The 25996-nt window shown below is 43.1% G+C and overlaps 1 protein-coding gene across 5 annotated transcripts in view; it reads right to left on the bottom strand.

Moving 5' to 3' along the window:
* Nucleotides 1-25996, bottom strand: part of elp1 (elongator acetyltransferase complex subunit 1) — an 89942-nt gene that overhangs the window by 14934 nt on the left and 49012 nt on the right. For all 5 annotated transcript variants that reach the window (XM_068030608.1, XM_068030607.1, XM_068030611.1 and 2 more), the window contains exons 20-29: nucleotides 24024-24097; nucleotides 21342-21420; nucleotides 18313-18392; nucleotides 17296-17427; nucleotides 16370-16455; nucleotides 15155-15303; nucleotides 12514-12637; nucleotides 8582-8679; nucleotides 6384-6585; nucleotides 5564-5625 (exon numbers count right to left, since the gene is read on the bottom strand). In XM_068030608.1, coding sequence (XP_067886709.1) covers nucleotides 5564-5625; nucleotides 6384-6585; nucleotides 8582-8679; nucleotides 12514-12637; nucleotides 15155-15303; nucleotides 16370-16455; nucleotides 17296-17427; nucleotides 18313-18392; nucleotides 21342-21420; nucleotides 24024-24097 — 1086 coding nt within the window. The remainder of the gene's footprint in view (nucleotides 1-5563; nucleotides 5626-6383; nucleotides 6586-8581; nucleotides 8680-12513; nucleotides 12638-15154; nucleotides 15304-16369; nucleotides 16456-17295; nucleotides 17428-18312; nucleotides 18393-21341; nucleotides 21421-24023; nucleotides 24098-25996) is intronic.

Raw genomic sequence — 25996 nt, 5'->3', positions numbered from 1 at the left:
TGTATAGAATCATGCAGCACAGAAGGAGGCCATTCAGCCTATTGTGCCTGCATCAGTTGAATAGCCCCATTCCCCTGCTCTTTCCCCATATCCCTCCAAATTTTTCCCCTTCAAGTATTTATCCAATTCCCTTTTGAAAGTTATTACTGAATCTGCTTCCACCGCCCTTTCAGATCAGAACTCACTGCTTACTTTTCTTCCCCTTATGTCACCTCTGGTTCTTTTGCCAATTATCTTAAATCTGTGTTCTTTGGTTACCAACCAACCGTTCTGCCACTGGAAACAGTTTCTCCTTATTTACTCAATCAAAACACTTCATAATTTTGAACACCTCCTAAAAATCTCCCCTTAACCTTCTGTGACCTAATTAGTCATTCATTCCTCTCTAAGGCCTTGATATCCTTCCTGAAGTGCGGAGCCCAGAAGTGACCACAATATTTCAGCTTGGCCTAATGGTGTTATATGACATGTTCAGCACAACTTTCTTATGTGGGGAGGATGCTCAATGCTGAAACTGAAAATTAAAGCATCATAAAGCTCGGTTTATTTTAGATGTTGTTCAGATGTACCGGTCCGACCAATACAACAACTCTCCCAACCCCCTTTCTGTAGACTTTGCATCACATACCATAGAGGAGACCCCAAAGCATGGCAAATATTGGTCTGTGACAGATCACAATAAGAGCAGTTCAGGCAGTCACCCTCTAAATTGGCCTTCCCTACAGGGACACACAGATCTGTTCATGGCAGCATGGTTGAGATGGATAGTTTAGTTTAGTTTAGAGATACAGCACTGAAACAGGCCCTTCGGCCCACCGAGTCTGTGCCGACCATCAACCACCCATTTATACTAATCCTACACTAATCCCATATTCCTACCACATCCCCACCTGTCCCTATATTTCCCTACCACCTACCTATACTAGTGGCAATTTCTAATGGCCAATTTACCTACCAACCTGCAAGTCTTTTGGCTTGTGGGAGGAAACCGGAGCACCCGGAGGAAACCCACGCAGACACAGGGAGAACTTGCAAACTCCACACAGGCAGTACCCAGAATTGAACCAGGGTCGCTGGAGCTGTGAGGCTGCGGTGCTAACCACTGCGCCACCCAGCACGTGAGGAGTTCCAGGTGAAAACCCAAGTCCCATTACCCTGTGCTATAACATGAACTGCAACACCATTTTTTTCCCTCAAAAATGAAAAAACAGAGAACATAGCTTAAAAATCCAATCAACATTTTTAAAGTAGATTCACTGGCAATCTATAATTGGCCTGCTCTTTATTTCCCTTCCCAATATTATATAAACAAGCACTGCAACCTACAAACTCAGTCAGTCAGTTGTGTGTCGGTATCCCACACCATTCTATAAGGGGAGACGGTGGCATAGTGGTAATGTCATTGCAGTAGTAATCTAGAGTCCCAGGCCAATGCCCTGGGGACACAGGTTCAAATCCCACCATGGCAGCTGGTTCAATTTAATTAATAAATTCAAAAATAAAAATCTGAATTTGAAAGCTAGTCTTGTCGTGGTCTCAGTAGTGGTGCCATGTCATAAAACCCATCTAGTTTAATACTCCTGCTCCTCAATCGTATAGTAATTAGGAAAGCTAATAGAATGTTATTGTTTATTGCGAGGGGAATTGAATACAAAGTAGGAAGGTTACGCAAGTAAGGAGGTTATGCTTCAGCTATACAGGGCATTGGTGAGACCGCATCTGGAGTACTGTGTACAGTATTGGTCTCCTTATTTAAGGAAGGATGTAAATATGTTGGAAGAAGTTCAGAGAAGGTTTACTAGACTAATACCTGGAATGGGTGGTTTGTCTAATGAGGAAAGGTTGGACAGACTAGGCTTGTATTCGCTGGAGTTTAGAAGAGTAAGAGGCAATTTGATTGAAACAGATAAGATCCTGAGGGATCTTGACAGGGTGGATGTGGAAAGGATGCTTCCTCTTGTGGAAGAATCTAGAATTAGGGGGTCACTGTTTAAAAATAAGAGGTCACCTATTTAAGATAGAGATGAGGAGAATTTTTTCTCTCAGAGGGTCGTGAGTCTTTGGAACTCTCTTCCTCAAAAGGCGATGGAAGGAGAGTCTTTGAATATTTTTAAGATATAGGTAGATAGATTCTTGATAAACAAGGAGGCGAAAGGTTATCAGGGGTAGGCGGGAATGTGGAGTTGAGGTTACAATCAGATCAGCCATGATCTTGATGAATGGCGGAGCAGGCTCGAGGGGCCAAGTGGCCTACTCCTAATTCGTATGTTTGTAATGTCCTTTAGGGAAGGAAATCTGCTGTCCTTACCTGGTCTGGCCTACATGTGACTCCAGACCCACAGCAATGTGGTTGACTCTTAACTGCCCTTTGAAATCATCTAGCAAGCCACTCATTTGTCAAGGACAATTAGGGATGGGCAACAAATGCTGGCCTTGCCAGCAACACCCACATCCCATGAAAGAATAAAAAAAATCTGACATTCAAAACACAAAGCTACCCCCCTCTGCCACTGTCCTTTGACGCATAATGTGTTACACAAGCTACATTTCTGATACACCGAATTTGGCCTAGTGTTTCTGCTTGTTTCCATTGTTTTCCTTCCTCCCCCCACAAACACAATCAACACAAAAAAAATCGCAGAAAACAGGCACAAATTACATTCAGTGTAAGCTGATTTTCTGTGATCTTTTGCACTAACTTAAAAAACACAGTGCTAGAAGCTGGCCCTGGCCACAAACCTGGCCATTTCCACAAGGTGAATTAATCACCACAGCGAGTTTCCATTAATTGCGGCCATTTGTGGGCCTGTGCGGGTTCTTTTGGATGCATTGAAACTAACAAACACGTTTTAAAAGCTTTTGAATATAATTTTTTTTTAAATTACTAAGAAACTGAATACTATAACCCAGGGGTCACCAACCTTTTCTTTAGTGAGGGCTACTTTTGATGAAGGAAAAATATCACGAGCCATCCACCCCTCCCCACCCCCAACCTCCTCCCTCATCCTGTTGTGACGTCAATACGCAGTGACATCAGTAAGTGGTGACGTCAGGATGCCCATGTGTGGGTTAATGCTGGCAGGATGAATTGGGCGATCAGACTGCATTGTCAGGAGCTCTATGCGAGCTACTTGAAGGACAACCCGAGCTACCAGTAGCTCACGATCAACATGTTGACAACTCCTGCTATAACCCAACCGTACTGACAATGGATTTTTCTTCAAGTCATTTTCGCTGATTTAAAATCAGGTTACTCTAGACACTAATCAAAATGCTTTTTTGTGATAAACCCATTTTCAGCTGTATTAATCAAATTGCACCAAGCAAATTTGTTTTTAAATTACGCTCTAAAACGCTGCCCGATTGCATTGGTTCCAGGTGGATTTTACGTTTGGCGAGCGGAAACTTGAGAGAAAAAGATTTCTCAAATCTAGTGCAAGTATGTAACACTGTTTATACAAATACTGGAGAAAGATTAAGACTTAGAATATGACTCAAACAGTAACTAGTTTTGCAAATGTCTATAAAGTCTGCAATTTTTGACAAACTTGAGGCATGCCTGTTTAAAAAAATGCAACTAACACATACAAATCACACACTTCTCCCCAGTTCCCATGATTCTATTTTTGTTAAAGAATTTTAAATGATATGCATTATATCTAACATACTGTAAAACTCTTGCACATCATATCAAGTCCTCAGCTTTCTCTATTTTTTGGGAAACATTATCTGGTCAAAATGGTAGCTGTAGAACATCATTACATTTCAGGACCACAGAAAGATGTACAATAGGTCGTTTAATATTTCAGACACTGTGTCTCTGTGGTAACTTTTTTTTTCTGAAAATAGGAGCAGGAGTAGGCCATTCGGCCCTTCGAGCCTGCTCCACCATTCATTATGATCATGGCTGATCATCCAACTCATTAACCTGTTCCTGCTTTCGCCCCATACCCTTTGATCCCTTTAGACCCAGAGCTATATCTAACTCCTTCTTGAAAACATACAATGTTTTGGCCACAACTGCTTTCTGTGGTACCGAATTCCACAGGCTCACCACTCGCTGGGTGAAGAAATTTCTCCTCATCTCAGTCCTGAAAGGTTTACCCCGTATCCTTAGACTATGACTCCTGGTTCTGGACTCCCCCACCATTGGGAACATCCTTCCTGCATCTACCCTGTCAAGTCCTGTTAGAATTTTATAGGTTTCTATGAGATCCCCCCTCACTCTTCTGAACTCCAGCAAATATAATCCTAATCTACTCAATATCTCCTCATACGTCAGTCCCACCATCCCAGGAATCAGTCTGGTAAACCTTCGCTGCACTCCCGCTAAAGCAAGAACATCCTTCCTCAGATGAGGAGACCAAAACTGCACACAATATTCCAGGTGTGGCCTCACCAAGGCCCTGTATAATTGCGGCAAGACATCCCTGCTCCTGTACTCGAATCCTCTCGCTATGAAGGCCAACATACCATTTGCCTTTTTTACTGCCTGTTGCACCTGCATGCTTACCTTCAGCGACTGGTGTACGAGAAAACCGAGGTCTCACTGCATATTCCCCTCTCTCAGTTTATAGCCGTTCAGATAATAATCTGCCTTCCTGTTTCTGCTACCAAAGTGGATAACCTCACATTTATCCACATTATACTGCATCCTCCATGCACTTGCCCACTCACTCAATTTGTCCAAATCACCCTGAAGCCTCTCTGCATCCTTCTCACAACTCACCCTCCCACCCAGTTTTGTGTCATCTGCAAATTTGGAGATATTATATTTAGTTCCCTCATCTAAATCATTAATGTATATTGCGAATAGCTGGGGTCCCCCACTAGTCATTGCCTGCCATTCAGAAAAAGACCCATTTATCGCTACTCTTTGTTTCCTGTCCGCCAACCAATTTTCTATCCAATACACTACCCTCAATCCCATGCGCTTTAATTTTACATGCTAATCTCTTATGTGGGACTTTGTCGAAAGCCTTCTGAAAGTCCAAATAAACCACATCCACTGGCTCCCCCTCATCAACCCTACTAGTTACATCCTCGAAGAATTCTAGTAGATTTGTCAGGCATGATTTCCCTTTCGTAAATCCATGCTGACTCTGCCCGATTCTACCATTGTTCTCTAAGTGCTCTGCTATAAAATCTTTGATAATGGACTCTAGAATTTCCCCACTGCCGACGTCAGGCTGACTGGTCTAGAATTCCCTAGTTTCTCTCTACCTCCCTTTTTAAATAGTGGGGTTACATTAGCTACCCTCCAATCTGTAGGAACTGTTCCAGAGTCTATAGAATCTTGGAAGATGACCACCAATGCATCCACTATTTCTAGGGCCACCTCCTTAAGTACTCTGGGATGCAGACCATCAGGCCCTGGGGATTTATCAGCCTTCAATCCCATCAATTTCCCCAACACCATTTCTCTACTAATACTGATTTCCTTCAGTTTCTCTCTCTCACTAAGCCCTTTGTAACAACATTTTGAACAGGTTAATTTGCTGGCGACTGCTGAAATCGAGGCTGCCTCTTTGTATTTGTCTAAGAACTCCAGAAGTAAATTTACCTTAGCATACTGCTCTAGTATTACGGCTGCTTCAGAATTTCTCCGCTGCTCCATCAATCTCCCTGGAAAGCAGCACAGACATACATCTTACTACTCACTTCACACAGCGTGTGGAATTTCTAACTTTTAAAACATTACATTTGGGCTCATCAAAGTGAAGGCCATCAGGGCTATTTGAAATATTATCCCACTTTTTATTATCAATGCCAGCAATCTAAGTTAAACCAGTCTCAGAGTAAAAGTCCCTCAGTGCACCGACACTGCACCTTAATGCTGTCTCAGAGCTGCACCAGTACGATATTCATATTTCGCACTGCACCCACCTTGTAACAGGCGGGCGGGATTTCCAGGGCAGTCAGCTGCAGCAACACATCTATTGTGAAGTGACTGACACTTAAGAGCTAGGCTGTTTGGGGTTGATGTCAGGAAGCACTTCTTCACACAAAGGGTAGTGGAAATCTGGAACTCTCTGCACAAAGCTGCTAAGATGGTGGTGGGGAGAGGGATGGTCAATTGAAAAATTCAAAAGCGAGATTGATAGATTTTTGTTAGGTTAAGATATAAAGGGTTATGGAACCAAGGTGGGTAAATGGAGTTAAGATACAGATCAACTGTGGTCTAACTGAATGGCTTGAAGGGCGGAATGGCCTTCTCCTGTTCCCATGACACACTCTAAACTCACTTCACATAAAATCACAGTCAGAGGGGAAACGTCCATCCCATCAGTTCAACCCAGGTTCCAGAGACAAAAGGGAAGTATTCAGACCCACCACATCATTAAGACAAGCTTCAGAGTATTTCTACACACACCAGTCCTTACCTGCAATAGTCCGTGCCATGCTAATCAGTTTGTCCTCAGTGTAATGGAGCTGAGCAGCCATACAGAAAGCCTGCTGCCAACTGTTGCATAGCAGGAAGGCTCCCAGTGCCTTTTCGCATTCTCCGCATCGTGCAAAGATTAGCCCCGCCTGCTCATGGTACTGTGTCTCGCTGAGGTACTCGCCATATGCAATACTGATGTCCTGCAAGAGAAGGAAACCAAAAGCAGGCTCATACTGAGAGTCTGGATTATTGACTTCCTCACCAAAATTTGAGGCACTCTCTCCATCTTCATCAATCAATTGTTACATAGAGTTACATAGAATATACAGCACTGAAACAGGTCATTTGGTCCAACTAGTCTGTTTTGGTGTTTATACTGCACACAAGTCTTGTCCCATTCCATCTACTTGCAGCCTATCAGCATATCTTTCAATACCCTTCTCTCTTATGCACTCATCTAGTTTCTTCCTGAAAGCATGCAAGCTGATTATCTCAATCGCTTCCTGTGGTAGCCAGTTCCACATTCCAACTAGTCTCGAGTAAAGCAATTTCTCCTCAATTCCCTACTGGATTTATCAGTAACTATCTTGTATTTATGACTCTTAGTTTTGGATTCTCCCACAAGTGGACACATTCCCTCCACATCCACTCTATCCAACCCATTCATAATTTTAAAGACGTCTATCCAGTCTCCTTTAAGCCTGCGCTTTTCTAAGCAAAAAGCCCCAACCTGTTAATTCTTTCCCGACAGCTGTAACCTCTCAGCTCTTGTACCGAGTTAATGACTCGTAACTGAGCTTTCACAGAAAGCTACTGAATACCGTTAGGTATAGATTGAGAAGACACCATGTGAAAAATGAATGGCCTATTTTCCATCTGTAATTATTTATTCGTGCATTTGAGAATTAGACTCTCACCGCTATATACAAAAATATTATTCCGCAAACCTGTAAATAAGGCTAATCTAAATTTAAAAAATCACATTCCTCCTATTTGGATCCAACTTCTGTAACTTTCTTGCCCTCACTTCAATGCTGGGCTCTGACCACAATCTGCTAATTAAACCATTGCAGAATATCAAGCACCAAATTTTATGTTCACAAGTCTGGTCAAAGAAGTAGGTTTTAAAAGAGATTCCTAAAGGAAGAGAGGGTGCTGATAGGGATTATAATTGGGTCCTAGGTGGATGAAGGCACAGCTGCAAATGGTACGATGGAGGAAGGTGGGATTTACAAGAGGCCAGAATCAGAGGAACATAGAGGGTTGGGGGCAGAGTTGTAGAACTGGAGGAAGTTAGCGAGAGAGAGAAAGAGAGAGAATCACGAAGGGATTTAAACATGTGGATAAGAATTTGAAAGCTGAAGTGGTAGGGGACTGGGAGCAAGTGTAGGCCAGCAATGACAGGAGATGAAGGATAAATGGGACGGGATATAGGCAGCAGAGTTTTGTATGAGGTGAAGTTTACAGAGGGTGCGGAATGCAAGGCCACCTAGTAGGTCATTGGAAATGTTGAGCCTGGAACTGACAGAGACATGGATGAAAGTTTCAGAGGCTGATGGGCTGAGGCAGGAGCAGAGACAGGTGATGCCATGGAGGTGGAAGTTGATGGTCTTTGTGGTAGAGAGGATATAGGGTGAGAAGCTCTAGAATCGATCAGGTTGCTGCAATTATTTAGTTTAGTTTAGAGATACAGCACTGAAACAGGCCCTTCGGCCCACCGAGTCTGTGCCGACCATCAACCACCCATTTATACTAATCCGACACTAATCCCTACACTAATCCCACACCTGTCCCTATATTCCCCTACCACCTACCTATACTAGTGGCAATTTATAATGGCCAATTAACCTATCAACCTGCAAGTCTTTTGGCTTGTGGGAGGAAACCGGAGCACCCGGAGAAAACCCACGCAGACACAGGGAGAACTTGCAAACTCCACACAGGCAGTACCAGGAATTGAACCCGGGTCGCTGGAGCTGTGAGGCTGCGGTGCTAACCACTGCGCCACTGTGCCGCCCCATTATGAACAATTCCATTCACTCCAGCCCAAAAAGGATAGAATTGGTGCCAAGGGCTGAAGATAATAGCTCCTAAGTAAACTTTGAAACAGTTTGGCTAAGGTTGCATTTCTTTAATAAGTCCCTGAACTTAAATAACCCTCGGTGATTGCTGTGAGACACAAAATTTGCATCATACCTTGTATTCCTGGCTGTTTACCGGGAATAACTTCAAGGCTTCACTGTACATCTGTTGGTCTTTTACCAAGTTTAGAAGCTCAGTGAAATGCTGAGGACCTGAAAAAAAAAAAGTGACATCAGCCTAGTGGATCATTACTGCACTTGCATATTAGACCATGCAAAAACACACAGATGATAGATAAAATGTGGGTTGTGTTCTCAATGCAATTCCTCACTCAAGACATCAAGTAAAGGAGCTAATTGTGTTCCCATGGGGAAGGAAGGAAAAGAAAACTAGCATAATTTTGAATTTTACATGGCACTCAGAGTAGCCCTGTACATTTCCCTTCTCACCCCATCCAACAGCATGCATCATGGGAGACTCCACCATCTCAATCCTATTCATTAGACGTCAAAGCACATACTGGATTCAGAGTTTCACAGTAAATCCACAATGCAGGCATTACAATAGTTAGTCCGATCTTGCAGGTGCCATTGTCAGAGTGCACTCATGCATCTGATGACACACAGATGGTATAAGCCACCCCACACGAAATAGAAGTGTTGCACATTCTAAGCATTAACATATGGGTGAGCACTTTTCAAGGTATAAACCGATTTCAGCATTCCGCTGGTGTTTTATTCTCAACTGAAACACTCTGTCTCCTCAGATATTGCCCCAAGCCCTTCAAAACTGCTGTCAAAAATCCCACCCTTGACCCCTCTGTCCTTGCAAACTACTGTCCTATCTCCAACCTCCCTTTCACGTTCGAAGTCCTCGAACATGACCCCTTCCGAATCCATGCCCATCTTTCCTGGAACTCCATGTTTGAATCCCTCCAATTAGCTTTTCACTTCACCACAAAATTGAATCAGCCCTTATTTTTGTGACTGCCACCATGGTAAACTATCCTTCCTCATCCTTCTCAACCTGTCTTTAACCTTTGTCACAGTTGACCACACCATCTTCCAACACCTCTCCTCCATTGTCCAGTTGGGTGGGACTGTCGTCACTTGGTTCCATTCTTATCTATTGAGTTGTAGTGAGAATTACCTGCAGTGGTTTCTCTTCCCGCCCCCGCACTGTTACCTTTGGAATTTCCCAAGGATCTATCCTTGGCCATCTCTTATTTCTCAACTACATGGTCCCCACTCAGTGATATCATCCAAAAACTTGTTGGGTTCCACATGTACAGTGACGACAACTATATCTCACCACTACCTCTCTTGACCCCCTCCACAGTCTCTAATTTGTCACATTGCTTGTCTGACATCCAGTACTGGGTGAGCAGGGATTTCGTCCAACTAAATATTAGGAAGACCAAAGCAATTGTTTTCAGTCCCCGCCACACACTCTGTTCCCTAGCCGCAAATTCCATCCCTCTCCCTGGCAAGTCTCTCAGCTTGAACCAAACTGTTTGCAAACATGGTGTCGTATCTGACCCTGAGCTCAGCTTCTAATCCTGTATCTGTTCCAACACGTGGGATCCAGGGCAATTTGGCAAATTGGATCCAAAATTGGCTTAGTGGCAGGAGGCAGAGGGTGATGGTCGAGGGTTGTTTTTGCGAATGGAAGCCTGTGACCAGTGGTGTTCCACAGGGATCGGTGCTGGGACCCTTGCTGTTTGTAGTGTACATTAATGATTTAGACGTGAATATAAGCGGTATGATCAGCAAGTTCACAGATGACAGAAAATTGGTGGTGCCATAAATAGTGAGGAGGAAAGCCTTAGATTACAGGGAGATATAGATGGGCTGGGAAGATGGGCAGAGCAGTGGCAAATGGAATTTAACTCCGAGAAGTGTGAGGTGATGCATTTTGGGAGGACTAACAAGGCAAGGGAATATACAATGGATGGTAGCACCCTAGGAAGGATCAGAGGGACCTTGGTGTACTTGTCCATAGATCACTGAAGGCAGCAGCACAGGTAGATAAGCTGGTTAGGAAGGCATACTTAACTTTATTAGCCAAGGCATAGAATATAAGAGCAGGGAGGTTATGATGGAGCTGCAAAAAATGCTAGTTAGGCCACAGCTGGAGTACAGTGTACAGTTCTGGGCACCACACTATAGGAAGGATGTGATTGCACTGGAGAGGGTGCGGAGGAGATTCACCAGGATGTTGCCTGCGCTGGAGCATTTCAGCCACGAAGATAGACTGAAAAGGCCAGGGTTGTTTTCCTTAGAGCAGAGACGGCTGAGGGGGGACATGATTGAGGTATACAAAATTATGAGGGGCATTGATAGGATAGGTAGGAAGAAACTTTTTCCCTTAGCGGAGGGGTCAATAACCAAGGGGCATAGATTTAAGGTAAGAGGCAGGAGGTTTAGAGGGGATTTGAGGAAAAACCTTTGCACTCAGAGGGTGGTTGGAATCTAGAACGCACTGCCTGAAGAGGTGGTGGAGGCAAGAACTCTCACAACACTTAAGAAGTATTTAGATGAGCACTTGAAATGCCATAACATACGAGGCTATGGGCCAAGTGCTGGAAAATGGGATTAGACTAGTTAGGTGCTTGATGGCCGGCACAGACATGATGGGCCGAAGGGCCTGTTTCTCTGTTGTATAAATCTATGACTCTATAACACCAAAAAATCACTTATGTCCACCTCCATAACATTGCCATTATCTGCGTGTGCCTCAGCTCATCTGCTGCTGAAACGCTCATTCATGCCTTTGTTACCTGTAGATGTAATTATTCCAAAACACTCCTGGTTGACCTTCCACCTCAACCCCTAAATAAACATGAGCTTATTCAAAAATCTGCTGCCCATATCCTAACCTGCACCAAGTCCTGTTTACCCTGTACCGCTGATCTACAAAGTCTCAATTTTAAAATTCTCATACTTATTTTAAAATCCCCAAATGGCCTTGCCTCTCCCTATCTCTGTAAGCATTCCAGCCCCACAACCCTCCGAGATCTCTGCGTTCCTCTAATTCTGGCTTCTTGTGCATCCCAATTTTAATCGCTCCACCAATGGGGGCCTTAAGCCCTAACCTCTAGAATTCCCTCCATAAACCTCTCCACCTCTTTTAAGACAATCCTTAAAACCTACCTCTTTGACCCCTGTCCTAATACCTCCTTATGTGGCTCAGTGTCGAATTATGCCCAATAGCGCTACTGTGAAGCGCCTTGGGATGTTTTACCATATTATAAATACAAGTTGTTGTTATGTTACAGAATGTAAAACAGTTCCAGGTACCCCTTATTCCATCTTCTTTGGCCTCCTTATCGCGAGAGACAATGGGTAAGCGCCTGGAGGTGGTCAGTGGTGTGTGGAGCAGTGCCTGGAGTGGCTATAAAGGCCAATTCTAGAGTGACAGGCTCTTCCACAGGTGCTGCAGAAAAATTTGTTTGTCGGGGCTGTTACAGTTGGCTCTCCCCTTGCGCTTTTGTCCTTTTTTCCTGCCAACTGCTAAGTCTCTTCGACTCGCCACACTTTAGCCCCGCCTTTATGGATGCCCGCCAGATCTCTGTATTCCATACAACACAATAAATTATATTAACCAGCCTGATGATGATTGTATTGGCATGATATTATATTGAATGGTAATACTGGCAACTTGCAATAGACTTAGATCATGTGGAATTCATGAAACTAGTTACATAATTCTAGCAAAAGCAGGTTTTGATTTATCAAAAGTGATCTCATCCAAATTAAGCCCATGTACATGCTTACTTTAAAAAAAAATTGATCTGTTGAACAAGGTTCAAAAGAACTCCCTTGCATTACCAAACATGGTCACACCTCAAAAAATGGTTTTCAAAGCCAATGATTCCTTCCTCCTTCACACACATGTATAAGCTTGTACACAGGATGTTATACTGAGTGACAAATTCCTTGGAAGTAAGTCTGCATACCACCCTCCCTCGCCCTCTGAATACCTTAATTTTGAATCAAGCTGCTTAACTGTGAAATTCTGACGCAATGTTCTGAGGTTGCACTTACCACATTTACTGAGGTGGTTGAGAGCCTTTTTGTATCGCTTCAAATATTTATCTATGGTGTATCGCTGGTAATTGGTCTCCATTTTCTTCAATTTGTTCAAAAATGGTAGATATTCCTTAGGATCCTGAAACAAGAGAATAACATTCATGTATATAAACTACAGCATGCTTTAGATCATCCTCAAAGCCTCAATTCATTTGATATTAATAGGAATAGGCCATTTAGCCTAGTTATTTCACCATTCAATGAGATCATGACTGGTCTGTGACCTAACTCCACATACCTGCCTTTGTCCTTTGATACCTTTGGTTAACAAAAGTTGATCAATCCCAGATCTTAAATTAACAATTGACTTAATATCAACTGTTATTTGTTGAAGAGAGTTCCAAACTTCTACCATCCTTTGCAAGTAGAAGTGTTTCCTAACTTCACTCCTGTAAGGTCTGGCTCCAACTTTTGCACTATGTCCCCTAGTCCTAGAATCCCCAAATATTGAAATAGTTTCACTCTATCTACCCTATCCATTATGAAAACTTTGAGCCAATCACCCCTTAACCTTTCTAGTTTGCGTAATTTCTCCCCACAATTTAACCCTTGGAGCCCTATAACATTCTGGTAAATCTATGCTGCTTCCAAGGACAATATATCCTTCCTAAGGTGTAATGCCCAGAACTGCTCACAATACTCCAGAACTAGTCTAACCAGGGCTTTGTATTGTTATAGCATGACTTCTACACCCTTGTAATCTACTCTTCCAGATATAAAGCCTAGCATTCCATTTGTCTTTTTGATTAGTTTCTGTACCTGTTCATGACATTTTAATGATTTACATACATGGCCTCCCAAGCCTCTTTGGACCTCCACCATTTGTAGTTTCCCATCACTCAAAGTATCCTGTTCTATCCTTTTTAGTTCCTAAGTAGATGACCTCACACCTGCCTAAACTGAAATCCATTTATCATAGTTTTGCTCATTCACTTAATCTATTAATACCTCTGTAATTTTATGCTCCCACCCACACTGCTTATAATGTCACTTATCTGCGTCATCAGCACACTTAAATATGTGGCTCTCTATCTGATCACCTAAGTCGTTAATAAATACGATGAATAGTTGATATCTTAACAAATGTGAGACACCACGAGTAACATCGTACCAATTAGAATACCTGACCATCATCCTTGCTCTCTGTCTCCTGTTGCTCAGCCAATTTCCTAACAAGGTCAATAATTTACCTTCAATTCCATAAGCTTCACCTTTGGCTAACAGACTCTTATGAGGGAGTTTATCAAATGCCTTCTGGCAGTCCATATAAATAATATCTATAGACACTCCCTGGTCCACTACTTTAGTCACCTCTTAAGAAAAATCAAACAGTGTAATGCTATTGTTTTTTGTTGTCCAGTCCTCCTCTTCCTCCTTCTCCCAAACCACTGTCTTCCTTTACCCCCTTCTCCTGAACCACTGGATTCCTTTATTCCTCTTCTTACCTCTTTTCCCCAAGCCACTGCCTTCTTTTACATCATTAACGGGAATCTCGAGAGATGGGCTTAGAGGTCTCTGCTGCCCTGTAATCAGCCACTGAATGAAACTGGGCAAAAGCAGTCCATGTCGACTCATTCCTTCAGTTTTGGTTCCCTTATCTCACCCTACAAGGAAACGTTTTATCCTTGCTTTGTGCCTCACCAGCTGAGGTCAAGAAACTCTCTTGGAGAGCAAGTAGGGACCATGCCCACGGTTTTCAGTGATGGAAAAGGCTCTCTACCAAAAAATGCTTCAACTACTTGTCGAAGCTGACGAACCCTGCGGTGTATTTTCAGCAATAAAAACAGAAAATGCTGAAAATACTCCGCAGCTCTGGCAGCATCTGCAGAGAGAGAAATAGAGTTAACAGAGTTAATGTTGCAGGTCACTGCCCTTTTTTCATTTGTTCATGGGCTGTGGGCGTCGCTGGCCAGGCCAGCATTTATTGCCCATCCCCAATTGCCCTTGAGAAGGTGGTGGTGAGCCATCCTCTTGAACCACTGCAGTCCATGTGGGGTAGGTATTCCCACAGTGCTGTTAGGAAGGGAGTTCCAGGATTTTGACCCTGCGACAGTGAAGGAACGGCGATATAGTTCCAAGTCAGGATGGTGTGTGGCTTGGAGGGGAACTTGCAGGTGATGGTGTTCCCATGCATCTGCTGGCTCTGCTGCCTCTGCCCTTCTAGGTGGTAGAGGTCGTGGGTTTGGAAGGTGCTGTCTAAGAAGCCTTGGTGCGTTTCATTAGAACTTGATTTGCAATGTTAACTTCTGTTTCTCTCTCCACAGATGCTGCCAGACCTGCTGAGTATTTCCAGCATTCTCTGTTTTTATTTCAGATTTCTAGCATCTGCAGTAATTTGTTTTTGTATTAGTGTGCTAAACATTCTTCTTATTGCAGATTTGAGATTCTGCAGTTTTTTCTTTTCAACTTTACTGTGGACCTTCTTTGAACAGTCTACAACCTTTTTTTTTCAAGATGTGTATAACCGTAACCATTTTGATTGGTTTTGCCGTGTTGCCTGTTATATTCACCATTGGTCGCACTCTGCTCTACAGAGCTTGGTAAAACCTGTCCTAAAACAAAATAAAGCATTTAAAAAAAAACAAAGCATGCCAACCTTTTGCGATTTCTCTGCCACCATCATCACTAGATCAAAGTCATACGTGCCCACTGCATAGTCGTATAGTTCGTTAACATCCACCAGGAAGATGAGATATTTCAGTGCCTCCTCAGCACTGACTGCCTCAGGGTCAGATGGAGGATTCACTGCAATTCACAATAACAAAAGTGATAGTAAGAAATAAGGGAGAGCATAGAGCTCTTACTTTAATTTATAAGTGAATCTCCTGTGGCACGTCTCATGGTTAGTTCAGAGATGGTATGCATGGAATCAGAGAACATTCCATCACAGAAGGAGGCCATTCGACCCATTGCGCCTGTACTGGCTGCAATTGTTACAAGAGGCAGACAGGGGCCCCCTCTTAAGCAAGAAAAAAAGGAGTTCTAGTTATCCTGCCTTAGGAATAGCAGTGCCATCAATATACAGTAGTCACTAATGAATCCTATTAAGGAATTCAGGAGAAACTGCTTTACCTAGAGAGTGGTGAGAATGTGGATTTCTTCTACCACATGGAATATCTAAGCTGAATAATATTAGATGGCTTGAAGTGCAAGTTACATAATCACATGAGGGAGAAAGGAATAGAAGGATATGCTGATAGGGTTAGATGAAATAGGGTGGGAGGAGGCTCGGGTGGAGCATAAACACCAGCCAGGGCCTGTTGGGCCGAAAGACCTGTTTCTGTGCTGTAAATTCTGTATCACTCTGTGGAGGAACTAAGAATAGCTAGTGTTAATGTTACTTCGTTAACAACTCCAGGATATTAATTTTATATATATATATTTATGTTATATAATATATATATAAAATACATTTTACATACATATATATATATATTCTATTGAAACTCCCAAAGGTTGGTTGCTTAGTTATTTGGGAGGAAATGGTACATCTTTTATCAGTACTGGTTCAGAGGTTACAGCGCCACCCCTGGAGGAGGCAAGAAGAGCAGGGATTCTAATCATTTTTGGAGGGTAACAGAGCCATGCTATAGACAGAAAGAGGAACAGGCATTTAGGAACATCAGCACAGGAAGAGGCCATTCAGCCCCTTGAGCTGTTCTGTCATTCAATGAGATTTGCATCTTAACCCCTTCTGTTATTGATTTGAATGGACTGGCACCCTCCGGCTTAATGGTATCACCAACTCCCAGACCTGCATCAGAAAAACACGGATAGATCTCAATTTTTGTCTGAATTACTTAAATGTTACCTCTCAGCTCATGGACTTTCTGAAGAGCAATTTCCAGTTCTGGAGTACGTCTTCGCACATGGCAGGTCAGTACAGACAAACTGTATCTATGTAAAATAATAGGTAAGTGAAGGCTTTCTGAAAGGAATGATTTACAGTTTTGAGTTCAGAATGATAAGTATATATATATTTTTTAAATCGCAATTGCTTACGAAGTGTTCTAAAGTATTGTAAATTAAGTTTTGGAGATTCAAAAGGAAAAGAAGAATGTTGGCCTTCTCAGTGAGGATTTGAACATTGGTTCATTCTTGTTCTAAAGTTACTGATTTAGTACTGATTGAATGACCTTGCAATCTCACTGGGGGTCTACGATCAAAGGGCAACAGGGCTAAAACAATGGAGCATTGATTCTCCAGCCTCTGCTCCCTTTAGGTGCAGCACCTTGGTGGGTAGGCAGAACCACAGAATTTATCCTGTTTACAGCCAACACAACCATTACCATTAGTGCCAGCAGCGACTCAGTGGGAAGCACTCTCGCTAAGTCTGTAGGTTGTGGGTTCAAGTCCCACTCCAGAGACTTGAACACAAAATCTAGGCTGACACTCCCAGCGCAGTACTGAAGCAGCGCCACACCATTGGCATTGACATCTTTCAGATAGGATGTTAAAGCGAGGCCCTCTCTGCTCTTTCAGGTGAATGTAAAAGATCCCATGCCAGTATTTTGAAGAGCAGGAGAATTCTCCCTGGTGTCCTAGGCCAACATTTATCTCTTAACCAACAACAAATAATAGATTAACTGATCATTATCGCATTGCTGATTGTGGGAGCTTGCTGTGCATAAATTGACTGCCATGTTTCCAACATTACAATAGCTGACGACATTAAAAAAAAACTTGATTGCCTGTCATGGGCCATGCAAGGTGCTACATAATGCAAATCTTTCTTACTTGTGAGGGTTTATTCTCTCCATAGTCGCTCGCAGCGCATCACAAACTGTGTTCACTTTCGTCCCTATCTCTGGTGTTGAAGTTGATGAGTTATGGAGATATGGGTACATTGTTTTTGTGACATCTTCCTCTCTGGAAATGAACAGAGGTGCATGTAGAACAAAATGTTGTCATTGGGTTTAAGGATATTCAGTCTTTGATTCAGATTTTTTAAAAATTAGCTGAGAAATTGGTTGCGCCAAATAACTCGCTGACAGGAACGAGCTCCCAAAAGAGGCGCAAGAGGACCACACAAAATTGATCCTTGTGTTATCAGGCATGCCTGGAAGTGCTGCTCATGCCCCAGGACACAGTGTGCTTGCCATGAAGAGGAGGAAATTCAGCCGGTGGGGACACCAGCACTGGAGCAACGCTGAGTCCTGGGGAAGGGAGATTGGTGGCCAACAGTGAGCTGCATTTTCAACATGGCGCTTGGAGCACTCTTGGTCCAGTTCCATCACAATCCTGACAAAGACCCGATGGAGTGCTGTACTATCGGAGACATGAACTAAAAAAAGTACTCAAGACAATGGCAAATGTTCTTGTCAGCTGTGGCTCAGCGGGTAATGCTCTTTGCTTCTGGGTCAGAAGATTGCGGATTCAAGTCCCATTCCAGAGGCTTAAGTACAAAAATCTAAGTTGACATTCTGAGTGCAGTGCTGAAGGAGCACTGCAATGTCAGAGCTGCTGCTTTTCAGTCGAGCCTCCGTCTGCCCACTCAGGTGGACGTAAAAGGTCCCTGTGTCCTGGACCATATTTATCCCTCAACCAACGTCACTAAAAACAGATTATCTGGCCATTATCACATTGCTGTTTTTGGGACCTTGCTGTATGCAAATTGGCTGCTACATTTCCTATATTACAACAGTGGCTGTACTTCAAAATGACTGTTAAGCTCTTTGGCACGTCCTGTTGTACTCAAAGGTGTGATAGATGCGAAAGTTCCTCTTTTCTGTTTTTACTTTTAATGCCACTTACTTCAGTTCAGTCAGGAACAAATTGATGTAATTAATAGAATTGATCTGTTTCACGAAGTTCTCCAAATTTTCCAAAAATACCTGAAGACAAACAGATGTATTGGCAAATATGTATTCACACGACAAATAAATACAACCCTAGCCAACATCTTAATCAACGTATGTCACTTGGATGATTCCATTTTTATCCTTGTGTTAATCAGTCATGCAGCACTGCACTTAGTCACATTCTGGATCAATTAAACATTTTACTCAACAGGATTCTATTTTCACATTCTGATAATTTATTGCGATTAAAGCTGCAAACTGAGCCTTCAGCCAGTTATCATTAAGTTTCCAGTTACGATAATTAGATAGTGGGTGAAGATGTCTGAACATTCAATGGCTTAGCCTGATCTGACACTTGGAATCTAGTCCGACACACCAGTGCAGTACTGAGGGAGTGCTGCACTGTTGCAGTTGCTGTCTTTCAAATGATATGTTAACCGAGGTCTCGTCTGCTCTCTCAGCTGCATGGAAAACATCCGATGGCATTATTGTGATGAACAGTAGGAGAGATATTCCTGGTGTCCTGGCCAATATTCATCCCTCAACCAACATCACTACAGCAGATTATCAAGTCATTATCAAAGAGATCTGCAAACGTGTATCGAAACCTGGTTAGACCACACTTAAGTATACTGTGCACAGTTCTGGTTGCCATATTATAAATAGGATTTAGAGGCACTGGAGAAGCTAAAAAATAGAATCATAAGGGTGATACCAGAACTAAGAGATTATACGTACAGGAAATGCTGAACAGGGTTCAAGCTCTTTTCTCCAGAGAAGGCTGAGGAGTGACTTAATAGAGGTCTTAAAGACAATGAAGGGGTCTGACAGGGAAGATGCAGAGATGACGTTTCCACTTGTGGGGGAGTCCAAAATTCGGGGCTATAATATAACTAATGAATCCAATAGGGAATTCAAGAGAAACCTCTTCACCCAAAGAGTGGCTAGAATGTGAAACATGCTAACAAAAGGAGTGGTTGAGGCAAACAACATAAATGAATTCAAGAGGAAACTGGATGAGGGACAAAGAAATGAAAGGATGTCCTGATTGGCTGACATTAAGAAAGGTGGGAGGAGGCTTGTGTGGAGCATAAACACCGACATAGACCAGTAGGTCCAAATGACCTGTTTTCATGCTGTAAATTCTGTGCAATTCTTTTAAGCTGTTGTTAGTGGGACCTTGCTGTGTGCACACTGACTTACACTAGTGACTACATTTCAAAAATACTTCCTTGGCTGTAAAGTTCTTTGCCACTCTGAGATTGTGAAGGGAGCTACAGAAATGCAAGTCTTTTTTTTCCTAGCCAATCTGTAGCACATAGTGCGTTTACAACTCTGTGGATCACATCACTAAAGCCACTAAAAATTCCAGAAAAATGGAAGAAAAAATTACACCCCCTCAAAAACAAGTATCTAAGCAAACATCTTTGCTTGACTAGAAATTATTCCACTAAAAGTGTGTTCAGCTAAAGAAATTCAAATGATAAGCACTCCCCTTAACATAAGGTTACCTCCAACAATGTTGGCATTGAACTAAGGAGTAACTTCATGTTATATTGTACCTCCAACTTACATCACCATCACTAAAGGAGCAGTGTACCAGTCCCAATGTCTTCCCTACTTTGAAAATGGCACCGTTGTCAAAACTGGCTGCAAGGCTGATCTTGGCAGACCTAATGCTGCAAAATCAGTACAACATAACTAGCCAACACCAATGGTGGAGATTTGCATCGCAGAATACCCAATACCCCAGGTACACAAGCAAACAATTATTTCACACATATGTACACAGTGGCAAGCACATTCACAATTCAGACACAGTGGAAATAAGAGCATTAAATATTGCACTCTCCAGCTGTACAGATTCAAAAAACAACACTGCTTATTGCACCTATAAGGCGGCGAAAGATTATATTCTGCAGGATAAATCAAACAATAACTGTAGATTGTCACTACAGTTCCTGGAGTGTGTACTTTCGGTGAGTAGAGAGATTTAGAACACACAGGACAAGTACTGCAGTCGCTTGGGTGGCTCAGACAGCTTAATAAAGAGTTTATTTTTATTAATAAAGAGTTTCAAGCTTTCAAAAATGAAATCAGTAGCTTTTCTTCCCAGAAGTCAGCCAGAAATCTAACATGCAAAAGCCCACCATACCTTTTTAAAATAAAAAGATTTCAAACCACATGACTTAGAAATCTAAATGTAGAATTTTTCTTGCCAATATAGTGAATGCTCTCGCTCCATAGGGACACACCCCAATTTAACCAAGTCCTGACAGCCTAGTCATGTGATCGAGTTCATAATAGTACAGCACAAGAGGCCGCCATTTGGCCCAGAGTCTGTGCTGGCTTTTTCGAAGAAGGATCCAGTTAGTTTCACTCCTCTGCTCTTTCCCCATATTCCTGAAATTTCTCTTTTTCAAATATTTATTCAATTTCCTTTTGAAGACTACTATTAAATCTGTATCCACCACCCTATCGGGCATTACATTTCAATCCTAACCACTCATTGCATAAAATGTTTTTCCTAATGTCGCTTGTTTTTTTGGCCAATCACCTTAACTCTGTGACCTTTGGTTATCAACCCATCAGCCACTGGATAGTTTCGCTTTGTTTACTCTAACTAAACCTGTCACAATTTTCAACACCTTTATCAAATCTATTGTTGTTTATGAGGCTTGGCTTCATTCTGAACGTCCATCGCCAACCACAAAGAAACTCTGTTTCACTGTACTAAAAGAGTTTTTATTCAGTTCAGAGGTACACAACTAGGCACAGATCTATGTTGATGCTACGTTTGTCTTCTTTGGGAAAGAAGAGGACCAAAAGAGAACTAAATACGTCTTCTATTAATCAGTTACTATCCAGAAAATATTGTGTCGATAGCCCGGGGACCAATCTCTCTCCTCAGCAGAAAACACAGCACTATGGTAAACAGGATGAAAGCTCAGATGTTTAAAAAGATTTGATAAAAGTACTCACCTTCGGGTTGTGATCATGGATGAGATTGAGATTTATTCTCAGCTTTCTCATACACTCGAAGGCTTCCTTGAACTTAAGCCTAAAGAAAAGGTAATGAACAGGTTGCATCTATAGCGACTGGTACATATTACAATAATTGCCTAACTAGAGTCATAGTTATACAACACAGAACCAGGCCCTTTGGCCCATCATGTCCGTGCCGTCCATCAAGCACCTAACTACTCTAATCCCATTTTCCAGCACTTGGCCCTGTAGCCTTATATGCTGTGGCGTTTCAAATGCTCATTTAAATACTTCTTAAATGTTGTGAGGGTTCCTGCCTCTACCACCTCTTCAGGCAGTGTGTTCTAGATTCCAACCACCCTCTAAACCTCCTGCCCCTTACCTTACTAGATCTTTCAATTTTTTCTCGACTTTATTTTTTTAAAGACAGTTAAAACTGTATAAATAAAATTCCCAAAAGAAAACAATTGCAAAAAGTGGGCATTTATTGAGCAACCCCCAAATAACTTACATGGTGAAGTATACAAGAGGCACTCTGAATTCATTGCTACTCGCAAATTACAAACTACGGTCAGCTTTCAATGCACCAAGCCCCTGAAGGGCATAGCCTGTCGCAAAGCTGCGGTATCTGGAATGTTTACTGAGTCGGGACCACTGGCACTTCATCTTGCATCGTCTCTGCTCCCAAATTCTCGTGATGTCAGTGTATGCAGTCAGCACAAGGCAGCAGCAGGTTTTATAAAAGAAATAGCTCATTACCCAGCATGGACAGCGGTAGAGAAATTACTCCTTCTCTGGGATCAAACGCTTGCACAGCTCTGCCTCGGGGCACAGCAGTTTCTCTCTGCCGCTATGGATACTGAGTTAAAAAAAGTCTTCATTCTACCAAAGACTTTTACAGTGCATACAATGACCATTTTGAATTAAGGACACCCATAATAAAAAAGACATCGTAGTGAGGAGGAAAACCTTAGATTACAGGACGATATAGATGGGCTGGTAAGATGGGCGGAGCAGTGGCAAATGGAATTTAATCCTGAGAAGTGTGAGGTGTTGCAGTTTGGAAGGACTAACAAGACAAGGGAATATACAATGAAGGGTAGGACCCTAGGAAGTACAGAGGAACCTTGGTGTACTTGTCCATAGATCACTGAAGGCAGCAGCACAGGTAGATAAGGTGGTTAGGAAGGCATATGGGATACTTGCCTTTATTAGCCGAGGCATAGAATAGAAGAGCAGGGAGGTTATGATGGAGCTGTATAAAACGCTAGTTAGGCCACAGCTGGAGTACTGTGTACAGTTCTGGTCGCCACACTATAGAAAGGATGTGATTGCACTGGAGAGGGTGCAGAGGAGATTCACCAGGATGTTGCCTGGGCTGGAGCATTTCAGCTATGAAGAGAGACTGGATAGGCTCGGGTTGCTTTCCTTAGAGCAGAGAAGACTGAGGGGGGACCTGATTGACGTATACAAAATTTTGAGGGGCATTGATTTGGTAGATAGGAAGAAACTTGTTCCCTTAGCGGAGGTTTCAAGAACCAGGGGGCATAGATTTAAGGTAGGAGGCAGGAGCTTTAGAGGGGAATTGAGGAAAAATGCTTTCACCCAGAGGGTGGTTGGAATCTGGAACAAAGTGCCTGAAAGGGTGCTAGAAACAGGAACCCTCACAACATTTAATACGTATTTAGATGAGCACTTGAAATGCCATAGCATACAAGGCTACGGGCCAAGTGCTGGAAAATGCGATTAGGATAGCTGCTTGATGGCTGGCATGGACACGATGGGCTGAAGGGCCTGTTTCTGTGCTGTTTAATTCTATGACTCTATCTGATGCCAGTGCCGAATGTGTCTGTAATGTACAGGTTTCACTGTATTAATTTTTCATTGTTCTGTTTTCCAGGTTTCTCTTTGCCAGACAACATCCATGGGAGATTATTCCCAGACCTTTTCTCAACTAACATGCCATAACTGGTGTGAGCAGAGCTCAGTCACTCTCTCTCCTTCTTAGTACCTGCGTGCAATAGCATGTCGGGATTTACGACGAATTCCTAAAACTAAGAATTGTACCACTCTACAGCTTTTCCTATTTTCCCATAAATGCTCCCAAGCTGAATAGACCATCAGTATGCTGCACTCAGCAGTGATGCTTTTCCTACTCATTTGTTACTCTAAACATAGAATCTTACAGCATAGGAGATCATTTGGCCCATCATGCCCATGCTGGCTCTTTGAAAAGCTGTCGAATTCGTCCCCTACCCCCTGCACTTTACCTACAGCCCTGAAAATTTTTCCTTTCCAAGTATTTCTCCAATGCCTTTTTGAAAGTTACTGTTGAATCTGCTTCCACCAATCTTTCAGCATGTGCCTTCCAGATTGTAACTCGCTGTGTAAATAAAATTCTCATCTCCTTTCAGTTCCTCTATCAGTGATCTTAAATCTGTGTCCACTGGTTACCAACCCATCTGTCAACGGAAACAGTATCTCCATACTTACTCTACCAAAACCCTTGATAATTTTGATTGTCTTTATTACATCTCCCCTTCACCTTTTCTGCTCTAAGGAGAACAAATGCAGCTTTCCAGAAGGATGCATAAACTCTAACAAAGTTGACCATTATGGTATTCAAAAAATGTTTAAAACTTCAATTATGATTTTACTTAGGGTCAATGATTTACAGACCTGTCCAGATATTTTCGGACCTGGGCCAATACCAATGCTCGGTGGTGAATGACTTCCAGATTCCCACGTGGCATCTGCACAGAGAACATAAATCTCACAATTCAGTCCAAATAAGGTCCTTCAGCCCTCCAGAATCTCGACGCTCCTCGAATTCTGGCCTCATGCACATACCCGATTTTCATCGCTCCATCATTGCTGGCTGTGTCTTCAGCTGCCAAGACCCTACGGTCTGGAACTTACTCCCTAAATCTCTCCACCCCTCTGTCCTCCTTTAAGACGCTGCTTAAAACTCACCTCTTTGATCAAGCTTTCGGTCCCCTGTCCTAATATGGCTGAGTATGAAATTAGTTTGATAATGCTCCTATGAAGTACCTTGGGACATTTTCCTACATTAACGGTGTTATATAAATGTAAGCTGTTGTAGAAAAAAAAAATATTGTTTAAACCAGTAAAATAGTCCAAGAAGAAAGTTGGGAGGTGGGGGGGGGGGGGGAAAGAAAGGGAAATGACATCTTTCACTTCGAGATTTCTTTACCATAGTTGATATGAGTGGTTATTCTCTGGGGACATGGGCTCCAATCCCACCACAGCAAAAGGTGGAATTTGAAGTTAATTAATAAATCTGGAATTAAAAGCTAGTCTAACGATGGCCATGAAACCATTGTCGATTGTTGTAAAAACCCATCTGGTTCACTAATGTCCTTCAGGGAAGGAAATCTGCTGCCCATACCTGGTCTGGCCTACATGTGACTCCAAAACCACAGCAATGTGGTTAACTCTTACATGCCCTCTGAAATGGCCTAGCAAGCCACTCAGTTGTACCTAACCGCTACAAAGTCAATAAAAAGGAATGAAACCGGACTGACCACCCGGCATCGACCAAGGCACCGGAAACGACAACGGCAAACCCAGCCCTGTCGACCCAGCAAAGTCCTCCTTACTAACATCTGGGGGCTTGTGCCAAAGGTGGGAGAGCTGTCCCACAGACTAGTCAAGCAACAGCCTGACATAGTCATACTCACGGAATCATACCTTACAATGTCCCAGACACTGCAATCACTATCCCTGGGTATGTCCTGTCTCACCAGCAGGACAGACCCACCAGAGGTGGTGGCACAGTGGTATAGTGGGGAGAGAGTTGCCCTGGGAGTCCTCAACATCGACTCCAGACCCCATGAGGTCTCATGGCATCAGGTCAAACATGGGCAAGGTAACCTTCTACTGTTTACCACCTACCGCCCTCCCTCAGCTGATGACTCAGTACTCCTCCATGTTGAACACCACTTGGAGAAAGCACTGAGGGTGGCAAGGGCACAAAATGTACTCTGGGTGGGGGACTTCAATGTCCATCACCAAGAGTGGCTCGGTAGCACACTACTGACCGAGCTGGCCGAGTCCTAAAGGACATAGCTGCTAGACTGGGTCTGCGGCAGGTGGTGAGGGAACCAACACGAGGGAAAAACATACTGGACCTCGCCCTCACCAATCTGCCTGCCGCAGATGCTTCTGTCCATGACTGTATTGGTAGGAGTGACCACCGCACAGTCCTTGTGGAGACCAAGTCCCGCCTTCACATTGAGGATACCGTCCATCGTGTTGTGAGGCACTATCACCGTGCTAAATGGGATAGATTTCGAACAGATCTAGCAATGCAAAACTGGGCATCCATGAGGCGCTGTGGGCCATCAGCAGCAGCAGAATTGTACTCAACCACAATCTGTAACCTCATGGCCCAGCATATCCCCCACTCTACCATTACCATCATGCCAGGAGACCAACCCTGGTTCAATGAAGAGTGCAGGAGGGCATGCCAGGAGCAGCACCAGGCATACCTCAAAATGAGGTGTCAACCTGGTGAAGCTACAACACAGGACTATCTGCATGCCAAACTGCGTAAGCAGCATGCGATAGAACCAACGGATCAGATCTAAGCTCTGCCGTCCTGCCACATCCAGCCGTGAATGGTGGTGGAC

Source organism: Heterodontus francisci, chromosome 4 (assembly GCF_036365525.1).
Source record: "Heterodontus francisci isolate sHetFra1 chromosome 4, sHetFra1.hap1, whole genome shotgun sequence".
Classification (NCBI taxonomy): domain Eukaryota; kingdom Metazoa; phylum Chordata; class Chondrichthyes; order Heterodontiformes; family Heterodontidae; genus Heterodontus; species Heterodontus francisci.
Note: the sequence above shows the minus strand (reverse complement) of the source record. Positions and strands in the feature narration are given on the sequence as shown.